The sequence below is a fragment of the Nicotiana tomentosiformis genome, chromosome 4 (genome assembly GCF_000390325.3).
Source record: "Nicotiana tomentosiformis chromosome 4, ASM39032v3, whole genome shotgun sequence".
NCBI lineage: Eukaryota > Viridiplantae > Streptophyta > Magnoliopsida > Solanales > Solanaceae > Nicotiana > Nicotiana tomentosiformis.
Window position 1 is genome coordinate 45,304,687 of NC_090815.1, and position 12,037 is coordinate 45,316,723.

Consider the following 12,037-nt stretch of genomic DNA (forward strand, 5'->3'; position numbering starts at 1 on the left):
GAGGCAAAATCACATTATTAAGACAAGTGACATAACCACAAAAAGCCAAGTGGTATTATTAAGACAAAATAAACTACCTTTTTAGCTAAAAACCCCTTTTTAAATTTTGAATTGGTTGGTTACTCTATTTGAATTAATAATTATAGATATTTTATAATTAGCTATATTAAAAAAATAAAAATATAAAAAAATAACTACTCATTCAAATTGGGGAGTAGTTTCAAATGGGAGCCTTAAAGTTATTTTAAAATTAAAAAACAAAAAATGAGAAAAAATTAAAGTAGCTACAATAAAAAAATAAAAATATTAATAATAAAAGAAAACCACCTATTCAAGTTGGGGAATAGTTTCAAGTTGGAGTTTTAAAATTATTTTAAAATAAAAAACGAAAATAAAGAAATAAAAAATTGCCAACTCAAATTGGGGTGTGGTTTCATTTTGGATTTTTAAAATTATTTTAGAATAAAAAAATAGAAATAAAGAAATAAAAAATTACCAATTTAAATTAGGGAGTAGTTTCTTTCTAATATAGTAGTCTTTATATATATACAAAAAGAGAATTAAATAATTATATAATGCCAGGAGGTATAACCATAAGACGCCAAGTATAGATTTTTAGGACAAAACTCCAACAAATTTGGTGTTTTAAAATTATTTTAAATAAAAACCGATATTAAAAACGATAAAAAAATTGCCAATTCAAATTTGGGAGTAATTTAAAGTTGGAGTTTTAAGACAAAATAAACTACCTTTCTAACTAAAAAATCTTACGAATTTTAAATTTTGAATTAATTGGTTACTTTATTTGATTAATAAATATAGATATCTTATAATTAGCTATAAAAAAAATGAAAAAAATACCCATTCAAATTGGGGAGTAGTTTCAAGTTGGAGTTTTAAAAATATATTAAAATAAAAAAACAAATGAAAAAAAATAAAATAGCTATAATAAAAAACGGAAATAAATAAATAAAAGAAATACACATTCAAATTGGGGAGTAGTTTCAAGTTGGAGTTTTAAAATTATTTTAAAATAAAAAATAAAAATAAAGAAATAAAATAACTTTCAATTCAAATAAAAAATACAAAAAGTCAAGCGGCATTGTTAAGACAAAATATTTTTCAAGTGGCATTCAAACGGGGGAGTAGTTTCAAGTTCGAGTTTTAAAATTATTTTAAAATTAAAAAACAAAAAATAAGAAAAAAATTAAATTAGCTACGGTAAAAAATGAAAATATTAAAAAAAAAACTACCTATTCAAGTTGGGGAGTAGTTTTGGTTACTCTCTTTCTAACTAAAAAACCTTTGAAGTTTAGATTTTGAATTAATTGGTTACTCTAATTAAATTATAAATAAAGATATCTTATAATTAGCTATAATACAAAAAGGTCAAAAAAAACACTACCCATTCAAATTGAGGAGTAGTTTCAAGTTGGAGTTTAATAAATATTTTAAAATTTATAAAAAATATTTTTTTTAAGCTATAATCAAAAATGAAAATATATATAATTAAAAAAGGAAAGAAAACTACCCATTCAAATTGGGGAGTAGTTTCGAGTTGGAGTTTTAAAAAAATTAAAATAAAAAAACAAAATAAAAAAATAAAGAAACTTTCAATTCAAATAAAAAATACAAAATATAAAGATACTATTAGAATATATATATATATATATATATATATATATATATATATATATATATATATATATATATATATATATAAATTTTTATCTCTTTATACTTTTGATTAATTCAAAATTATAATTTAGTAAAACAATATTACATTATTTAAATTTTTAATAACTTACAAAATTTGAAAACTAATCAAATAAGTATTGCAATAGAAATGAATGTACGAAAGGAGGGGGATAGATATAATTTTATAAAATTTATATTTTAAATTAATTAAAAAATAAAAGATAAATAAATAACACTCAAGAAAATTATCAATAGTACTAAGTACTTGCTAATTCAATAATAAAAATAAAAAGGATCAAACAATTTATTTGATTACTACATGATGTGTATTGGAGGTGTTCGTTGGTCGGTACGGTACAGTACGGTATTTAGATATTTCGGTTCGGTATTTTCGGTATTCGATTTTGTAAAATGCTATACTAATACCGTACCTAATTAAATTCGGTACGGTTCGATTTTTCTCCTTTCGGTTTCGGTTTATTCGATTCGGTAACTTCGGTTTATTCGGTATGAATACTACTAGTGCATAGAGTCATAGACGGTAATATTCTTAATTAAGTACTCAAAAGTATAAAACGAAAAACGTTTGTTGACAAAAGTTTTGTCCAAAACAACCATATACCAACCTAGAGAGAGAAAACTTAGAGAAATGTCTTGTTACTTGCTTAGAGTTAATTGATGAACTTAGAGAATAAATGAAAGTAAAATTTTAAATTTCTAATTCTTATGTTATAATTAATAAAATATGTATTGTGTAATATAATATTTCGATATGGTATCAGTATTTTGGTATTTTATTTTAAAATACCAAAAGTTGATTATACTAGTAATCACAAGAATAGGAGAGCCCGCGGCAATAAAGTTGATTATACCTCCTATGAAATTTGTGGGAGCAGTGATATCCAAATACAATTGAGACCATTGGGAAGTCATCACTAAAAGAAAATGTGACATTTAAGCAGAACAATGCGTCTAAGGAGGAATTTTCCAATTAATAGTTCACTTAGCAACATAAATCCTTTGTAACAAAAATATGGATGTTATATTATTATAGTGGTACTTCAAGCCTAGTAACGGAGATTGCCTACTCACACGTTTTGAAGTAGGAATATTTGTAGGTATATAAATTTTATTAAAATTAAATTCATAAAATAATTTGGACTATATTTTAAATTCAAGATATATTGGTCCAAATGAATATTATAGGCTATTATAATTGAATTAATTATATAAATCTAATATATATGGATTAAATAAATAAGTATTAATTCATTGAGCTAGTCAATTTAGTTGGGCTACAAATGATGAACCAACTTCATTAGGCTCAATATGCCATCTTCCTAGAGGCCCAGTTTGGTGCCACGTGTCAAATGACGTGACACGCCAAGTCAAATAGAAGAGTCAATGACATCATGCTACGTTTCAAAATGATAAGGCATGCCAACTCAAATTTAAAGGCCAATGAAACTACGCCACATGTGCAAGTGACATCTTCTAACCAATCAAATGTGGCCTTGTCACTCTTCAATCTTTGGTCGGAAAGAGTTTATTTTTTTCATAACTCTTCCCTCCCACAACTATAAATAAAGGTCTTCATAACTCAGAAAAAATATTAGAAGTTATAACAAGAAGACACAAGGGAGCTCGTGGATCAAAGGCCACAATTCTATATTGAATGTGTATAAGAAATGTATAAGCGATTCACTAGCTGACGCGTGTCACCAGAGGTCTTATATTTGGACCTGGCGGAGCCACCGGAAAGGAATGTCGTTTCTCCCAAAAGTGACGTGCATTTCCATTTCATTTCGCGTCATTTGAATTTCATTTTACATTCCATTTCTGAATTTCATTTTTGCCATTTTCACCTCACACACGGAGACACATAGATACAACAGTTTTATATAGAGACAAACATATAAAAATAAATCGTATACACAAAAAATAATTCTAATTACAAACCTTTTGTTACATTTTCAAAGAGAATTTAGGAAGAAAAAAAAAAGAAATTTATATGAATGGAGACAAATATCAGAAATAGGAGTTGGTTGGGTGATTGAAACCCTAATTCTACATATTCCCGATGCTAAATCGGCTGTAATTTTTGATTTGTTTTCAGCTTAAATTTAATCTCCGGTACGTAAATTCGATTTAATTAATATTTTCCGTTTGATCTTCGGTTGACGACTGCCGAATTGATCAAGCTAGGAATTTGCAGATCGGCGAGGAAAATGCCGTCGAACGCGGATGTAGATCGGCAGATCGAGCAATTGATGGAGTGTAAGCCGCTGGCGGAAGCGGAGGTGAAGATACTGTGTGATCAAGCGAGGGCTATACTTGTGGAGGAATGGAATGTGCAGCCGGTGAAATGTCCAGTCACTGTTTGCGGTGATATTCATGGACAGTTCTACGATCTCATCGAGCTTTTTCGGATTGGTGGAAATGCTCCGGATACCAATTATCTCTTCATGGGCGATTATGTTGGTGAGTTTTTTGAGATTTTGTGCTTTTTTGGATTTTCGGAGATTTTATGTTTTTGGAATTTATGAGGGCTGTGAATTTTGTGTTGAATTGTAAAAGTTAGGGTTTGGTTATATATCGATCCTAAACTCGTTAGGCTCAGCTATATATATGACTTCTCTGTACCCATTTATTTAGAGGATTCATTACATTTGAACTGTATCCTTTTTTTTTGTTATGATGTTGGTGTCTCGGCAGATTTTGCCATGTTGACTATTCTATCGGGTACCTGCTACCTCCAACCAGCATAAGTATCGGGTAGGGTAGGTTAACTCTTCCCACCAAGGATTATGTGGGAAGAAATTACATAGTGTTTTTTGCCTCCGCTCGGATTTGAATCCGAGATACTATTATGCTATATCTACATTGGTCGTCAATTTGGCATCACGACTATTGAGAAGGTGCAAATACAAACAGCGCTAGTGTTAGTATCTCTTGAAGGATGGTCTAGGTGTCAACATTGTATAGAGTGTGATGTGTAGCTTTTACGCTGAATATCTATAGTTTGTTTCACGTGTGAACAGTCTGACAAATGATTCTGCCTTATATAAGGGTGCAAGTTCCGCATTTCATTGCTCAATCATTCAGGACATAAATGTTTGTGATGCCTTTCATTTATGGCGGAGTTACTTTCATGTGCGGTTCCTTGTTTTGGCAATATATATTCGACACATGTTGTTTGATAACAAATGGTGGAACTTTACTGATGAATCATTATTGAGATGCAAATTTATAATGAGCTGGTGGTTGGAAACTTGACAAAGTAAGACACCAGCCTTGATAGGAGGTGAATATGGAAGATTTTTCTCTCCATTACGCGAATTTCAATAGCTTAAGATGTCTGAATTGGTCAAAGTTTTATAACATCCTCTGGGCACTTGCCGTACGTTAGGTGTGAGAAAAATTTGGCCCATCATAAAGATGATGGCTGAAATGAGTTAGGAGTTATGCTTTCATTACCTGACAATTTAGTTGCTTGTCATCTATGTAGATATTGTCCTTTTTGGGAAGCCTTTTTTAAGTGAGTGCAGGTTATTCCTGAAAGTAAGCATCTCGGTTGTTGGATATTCTTTTCTCAGAGTCCTAAGTTAGAGAAATAAGCCATTAGAATCTATTAGCTGCGGGATTTGTCTTTCCGGATATCCTTTTTCACATATTTTTTTCTGTTAGTTGAAATACTCATTAAAAGCCTTGACTTTGTTCTCTTTCAGTAAGAAATTTAACATACCAATTTCAATTGTGCATCAGAATTCTGCAGTCTTATCGTACTAGTTATCTTTATTTCAATCCACAATACTGCCAAAGTTGCTTTGTTCCCTGAACTCTAACTTTATATGTCTTGATAAAGTATATGTGTCAATATATGGATCCATAAACTGCAGGGTTGCTTTAGTTTTATAAAAAAATGGGATATTTCCCTTTCTACTTTCATAATTGTAGGACAAAGGCTTTTGAAGGTTTTCTTTTCTTTTTTTATTTATAATGCTTTTGGATTTGAGATATGTTCCGTCGTCTTAAGGTTGCAATTGCATACTACATTAGCCACAACAGCATCTACTATTTTTAATTTCTTCTTGTTACTTTTTCTACAGCTATGTGATCATCTTCCCATTCTTTACTTTTGTTTTCTTGATATTAGCATTATCGGTTCCCCTGTTGGACTAGTATATTAGCAGTCACGCTTCAGCGAGAAAATTATATTGGCATAAACATCTATTATTAATAGGCTCTTCAATGGATGCATTATTCACATCTATCATTAATAGTGTTTCAATAAATGCAGACCGTGGATACTACTCAGTGGAGACTGTGACACTCTTGGTTGCTCTGAAGGTCCGTTATAGAGATAGAATTACGATTCTTAGGGGAAACCATGAAAGCCGGCAAATCACTCAAGTGTAAGTCATTTACTCTTTTGATCCTGATTATTGTATTCATTTTTGAGGTGCATAAAATGGCATATTGAAAAGTTAACTTTTCGGTTGCACTAGATGATCTAGTTTGTGTGTGAGGATATGGTTGGCTACACACGCAGCTTCTTATCTTCTTTCCTCATCTCTTTGTACTTTGAAGCTCAACTGCTTCACACTCTACCTGGTCAAAAAGGACATAAGTAGAAGGACTTTTATAGGCAATGATGCCACTGTATCTAGAAAGCTGAAAACATGTATATCAGAGCTATTATCTTAGTTTACTTTAGGGGTGTTATGCACTTAGTTGATAGTTGACAGTTTTAACTCTATAAGTTGACATACTGGGGGGAAATAGTCTTTTCTGCATCATTTGGTGATTGATAAGGTTGGTACATGTGTTTCAGTTTGTTATTGTTTCAGCGATCGTGTAAGATATCAGGGTAGTTTTATTTTGAAAACGGTTCAGTTCGCGGAACTATCTTATTATCGTGTCTTATAGAAGTGACTTCATTATTTCCTTTTTGCTTGTGCCTTAAATGAGATCTGGAACTTTAAATCTTGACTTCTGTTTTGTCAAATGTCCTTGTTTTGGGCGTGGTTTTACTGATATGTGTCGTGTGTGTGTGTGTGTGTGTGTTTTGTTGTTGTTGAATGTAGGTCTTCTCCCACTTTTCGTCTCCTCCTCAGAAGTCAGAAGAAAGAAAAAGAATAAATAGAGGAGAACCTGAGTTGGGATGGAGATCTATTGAGTGTTCATTCTATTTAGAATTTATAAGCAGTGATAAACTCTCTCCCACAGACATGTTCTGGGACAAGTATAAAACCTTTCTGCTTTTAAGGAATCCCTAGGTTGAGTATCTTGTTGAATGAACGGATAACTACACCATGGTTGTCTTAGATCTGGACTCGATCAGCAATATATCGGCAATTAGAGGAGCTATAACTAGAGGTGAAGAAGGGGGTCTGACTTGAGAGCAGGAAAACAAGAGATGTGGTATTTTGAAAGTCTTATTTAAAGGCAGCATGTCAATGACAAGGAAGCAGTATTTATAGAGGATTACATAATGGCTTTCCCATCCTCTTCAAAAAGATACTGGTTCATCTCCAGATCTTGGAACTGGAATGGGTTGAGTTGATCAGCTGGACTAAACCTATGGTATCAACTAGACCAAGGATACTTTTAGCAAAAATATCTCATGAACTGATCAGAAAGTAACCACCGCCTCCTTGTATAGAAGTTATTTCTTTTATTCTATTTTTCTCCAAAAAACATTCAGCCTCCATCCCAATGCCGGACCCATTATAAAGAAAAGAATCTGAGGGTTTCATATATAAAGCTGACTCCATTTTTAGGATCAGGTTTAATTGTATACTTTTGCTTATATTCTGGTGTAAAATGGACTATATACATGAGGCTGAAACATTGTAAGATTTAATTAATTCCTACAGGATTAGAAGGGATTATATTTTTGCATTTTGGATGTACATATCACAGCGCAATCTTAATGCTGCTCTTATTAATAAGATTAAGAAACATTTATCCTCTAAAATATTCTTCTCCTTTTGTGGTAAATTTCCATCCACATTCATCCTTTTCTTGTGCTTCCAGTTTGATAACATGATTTCGATGTATTAACTGATAGTTCTCTGCCTTCTTCTTTCTTTGTTCTTTATGCTGGGGTAGTGGTTTTGGAGTGAGCAGGTAGCATGTGATACTTTGTCCTTTTAGTAAATCCAATTTTACCCTTTTCAACATCCAAGCTTGTAAAATGACATTGTCTTCCCACTCATTATTTTCTTCCTTAGAGTATGATTGCTAAGTTTGTCCAAGCAAGACTTCATGCCTTCTAAGAAAAACAGTGGCGAAAGGCATTGAGGAGCTAGTTTTAAGGTCTAGGATTAAACACTTCCTGTTCGTACCTTGCCAAATTTATCTGGCTAAAGCTTCTTTTTAAACCACCAGATAGATGTATAACATTTGACGGACTGATCCAAAGAAAGAAAAAAAGAGAGACATAAAACAGTTGGTTATCAAGACATATATCTATAGGCAGTTCGCTAGGAGGAATTACTTTTGCAATTCATCGTCCATATACAGTCTACCAAGGCTGCAAGACTATGACTGCAGTTCAATTCTGAGTCCGTGTTATTGAGATGCGTCTTTTCATGACAGGTATGGCTTTTATGATGAATGCTTGAGGAAGTACGGAAATGCCAATGTTTGGAAGTACTTCACTGATCTTTTTGATTATCTACCACTGACAGCACTAATAGAGAGTCAGGTTTGAGCTGTTACTTCACTGGCTTTTCATTTCAAGAGAAGTGCTGAATAAATTTCAAGCTTAACTCTTCTTTTTGATTTAGATATTCTGTTTACATGGAGGACTCTCGCCTTCTCTGGATACGCTGGATAATATACGATCATTGGACCGTATACAAGAGGTATTGTATTTTGTGTGCTTAAAGTTTTTATGCTATGATAATACACTGCTTTCTTTTGTGATTCTAATGGCTCTTCAGCTTGCTCCATCTCATGCCAACCATAGCTAAGTATGATCTATGTTTTCGGTCGAAAGTTTTATGTTTTAAAAAATTAATATCCATTGATGGTTCATTCAATAGATCTACAAAATCAAATTAAGGACCAAGAATTGAATAGAAAGATAGTCGTGTGATTCTTGAGCATGTGGTCCTGTGGCCCAGTGGTTTCCATTGTTCCTAATATTTCATGATTTTTGTTCTATGCACATTAGCATTGCTGATCCTCACCAGTTAAGTCCTACTGTGATTATCAGGTTCCACATGAAGGACCAATGTGTGATCTCCTGTGGTCTGATCCAGATGATCGTTGTGGTTGGGGAATATCACCCCGAGGAGCTGGTTACACCTTTGGACAGGATATAGCATCTCAGTTCAACCACACCAATGGGCTCAATCTGATTTCTAGAGCCCATCAACTTGTCATGGAGGGTTTTAATTGGTGTCAGGTTCGTGAACCCCACCAACCAAACTACTAAAAATTTAAAAAGAAAGACCTATGTACCACCTGTGTCTACTAAAGTTGAAATTGCTGCATTTTAGTTATTTTTACTTTGTATTTGACATGCTATTTGTTATAACTTCAACAGGATAAGAATGTTGTGACAGTATTTAGTGCTCCAAACTATTGTTACCGGTGTGGAAACATGGCTGCAATTCTAGAAATAGGTGAAAACATGGAGCAGAATTTCCTTCAGTTTGACCCAGCTCCGCGGCAGATAGAGCCTGACACCACAAGGAAGACTCCTGATTACTTTTTGTGATCCCAATGCTTGCATTAATTGTTTGCAGCTCATCAATGTCGTATTGCTGTAGATGTGTCTTAAAAAAGAGGAGTTCTGTCATTTGAGGATTATTATCAACATCATTCTTTTGTTTGGAGTTCGTTCTGCTGCTGGCTTTGAATGTGTACCAGAGGTTCATCAGAGAGTTGAGAAGAGGCAATGACCGTTTGTGTGTATATTCTTTTCTAAAAGGGAGTAGCAATAACATGGTGCATCGTGTTCTATAAATTTGAATTTTGTGCTAGAAAACAGGTCCCATCCCAAGTCATTCGTCAGTGGCTGACGAGACGCCACAAAATTCGTGCATGATGATAACTATTAATATTTGTGCCATTTCTAACGGCATTCCCTTGGATATGGTCCCCCCCCCCCCCCCCCCCTTTCTGGACATATTTCGAACTCTGCAGAAAAGATGAAGAGGGAGTACTAGGCGTTGGTCTGTATATTTGGGACCATAATTATTCTAGATATACGATGGTCAGTTGACATTTTCCTTTTTGTTGCTGTCTTTGATGAACCATAGAAGTAGAATATGCAGTTCTTGCAAATTGTTGATTACTGTCCACTAATCTAAAACTATTTTTTTTTTTCTGAAACGTTTTGTAAATTATTTGTGAAGTCTTAAGACAGCTTCATAGGCCTGTATATGGGAAGAGCCTGATTTTACTTCTATGAAACTTAAACCGGTGAGAGTCTACAGTAACAAAACAGCCCTTCAGAATAACATCTCTGTGGTTTTTGCTTCTTCTGTCATTATTTACCGCAATATTTGATTGGAGCTAATGCCATAGAGGATTGACTTGATTGCTAAATTAGTTAGTAAAAATTAGAGAAATTGGCACCACATAACAACTTATAATAGGGATCGGTAATTTTTTGGCCTTAAATTACATTTGACAAAGACAGCCCCCAAAAATTGGCATTGTATAGCCAAATTCCCGAAAAACATACATCTCTATTTATTCTCTCCCCATAACCCTCCTCTACTTCTCCTTGCCGTCTCCCTCTTCCTCTCTCTTCCCATATTTCTTCTTCTATCTCTCGATGAATTAAAGTTTCACTTCTTTTGCAACGACAAGCATCTTCAAGATAGTACTCCCCCGTTTTAATTTAGATGAGGTAATTTGACTCGGTATAGAGTTTAAAAAAAAAAGACTTTTAAAACTTGTGGTCTTAAAAGCTCAAGGGGTAAAAGCTTTGTGTGACCATGATATTTTTGTGATTATAAAAGCTTCTCATTAAGGGTAAAATGAATAAAATGAAGAGTTTAAAGTTGAATTATTTCTAAATTTAGAAATTAGTTAATTTACTTTACAACAGACTGAAAAAGAAAGTAACTCATCTAATTTGAAACGGAGAGAGTATAAGAATAGTTATTAATATGTTAGAAAAAATAAATATAGCAAGAGATCCTCGAGTGATTCAAACGAGATCTAATTTGTTTTTCATGAATTGTTGAGTCTGTGAAAGTATTTAAAATGGAATTAAACCACATGTTACATCCAAATTCCAAAGTATCGATAGCAAAAAAAAACAAAGGTAAAGGAGGGGTTGTTGATCGCTGCTATTGCGGCATCGAATTTTGGATGGAGGTTTGCTTTTCTCCATTAGGTTTCGGTGCTAGAATAGAGTATTAAAGTGCCATTTTAAAAAAAAACTTTTTTGGCATTTCATGAATTTAGAACAACATATTGGTAGGTTTCATGATATGTACATCCCTAAAATTGGCATTGGACAGAACTTCATTCATTTTTCTTCTTCTTTTTCTTTTGATTAAGAAAATAATTCTAATTATCATTTTGTATATCAATATATTTCTAGCAAATATATTTGTGTATATCCACAAGAAATTATGTGTTATAAACTGAAATATACAAAGAAAAAAATAATCGTTTATTTACATTTTGATATACAAAAAAAATGATATACATTTTGATATACACGAAGAAAACACTAAACTTATACACATTATTTGATGTGTTATACACTGTGATATATAAATAATACAATTATTTTTGTTATGATAGACATTGATATAGATATAAAAATAAATTTTAAATATTCTATTTATCATTTAATATTTTAGATAATAAAGAAGGAAAATAAAACTTTGATATATATATATATATATATATATATATATATATTTTTATATATAAAAAAGAAGAATAATAAAGTTGTGATATATATTTTGATATATATATTATTGTTGTGATATACATTTATGGGCTACTTGGTGCCAATATCTATAACTAGGGCTATTTTTTGCTAATTGTGTGAGTACGTTGTTACACCATGCCAAAATTTCAGTGACACTCATGTGTTCCATATATTTAGGGAGTGTTTGGTATAAAGGAAAATATTTTTTAATTTTTTCATGTTTGGTTGGCTTAAATATTTTGGAAAATATTTTCCTTATAAACTCATTTTCCTCCAATTGGAGGAAAATGCTTTCCCCATCAAGCCCCATCAAGATAAGGGAAAATATTTTTCAAAACTCTTTCTCAACCTTTCCCACCCTATTCCACATCCCCACCAACTTACCCCCACCCTCCCAACCCCACCCTCCCCCAACGCTCGCCTACC

At 32.5% G+C, this 12,037-nt stretch overlaps 1 protein-coding gene across 1 annotated transcript; it reads left to right on the forward strand.

Annotated features, from left to right (window-relative positions):
- The first annotated feature begins 3,611 nt into the window (after positions 1-3,611).
- On the forward strand, positions 3,612-9,949 carry LOC104108325 (serine/threonine-protein phosphatase PP2A-2 catalytic subunit-like). Its single transcript, XM_009617331.4, has 7 exons — positions 3,612-3,831; positions 3,914-4,179; positions 5,999-6,113; positions 8,302-8,410; positions 8,493-8,570; positions 8,924-9,115; positions 9,257-9,949. Exons 2-7 carry the CDS (start codon positions 3,927-3,929, stop codon positions 9,428-9,430), a joined length of 921 nt encoding a protein of 306 aa, XP_009615626.1. The 5' UTR covers positions 3,612-3,831; positions 3,914-3,926; the 3' UTR covers positions 9,431-9,949.
- The last annotated feature ends 2,088 nt before the right edge of the window (positions 9,950-12,037 follow it).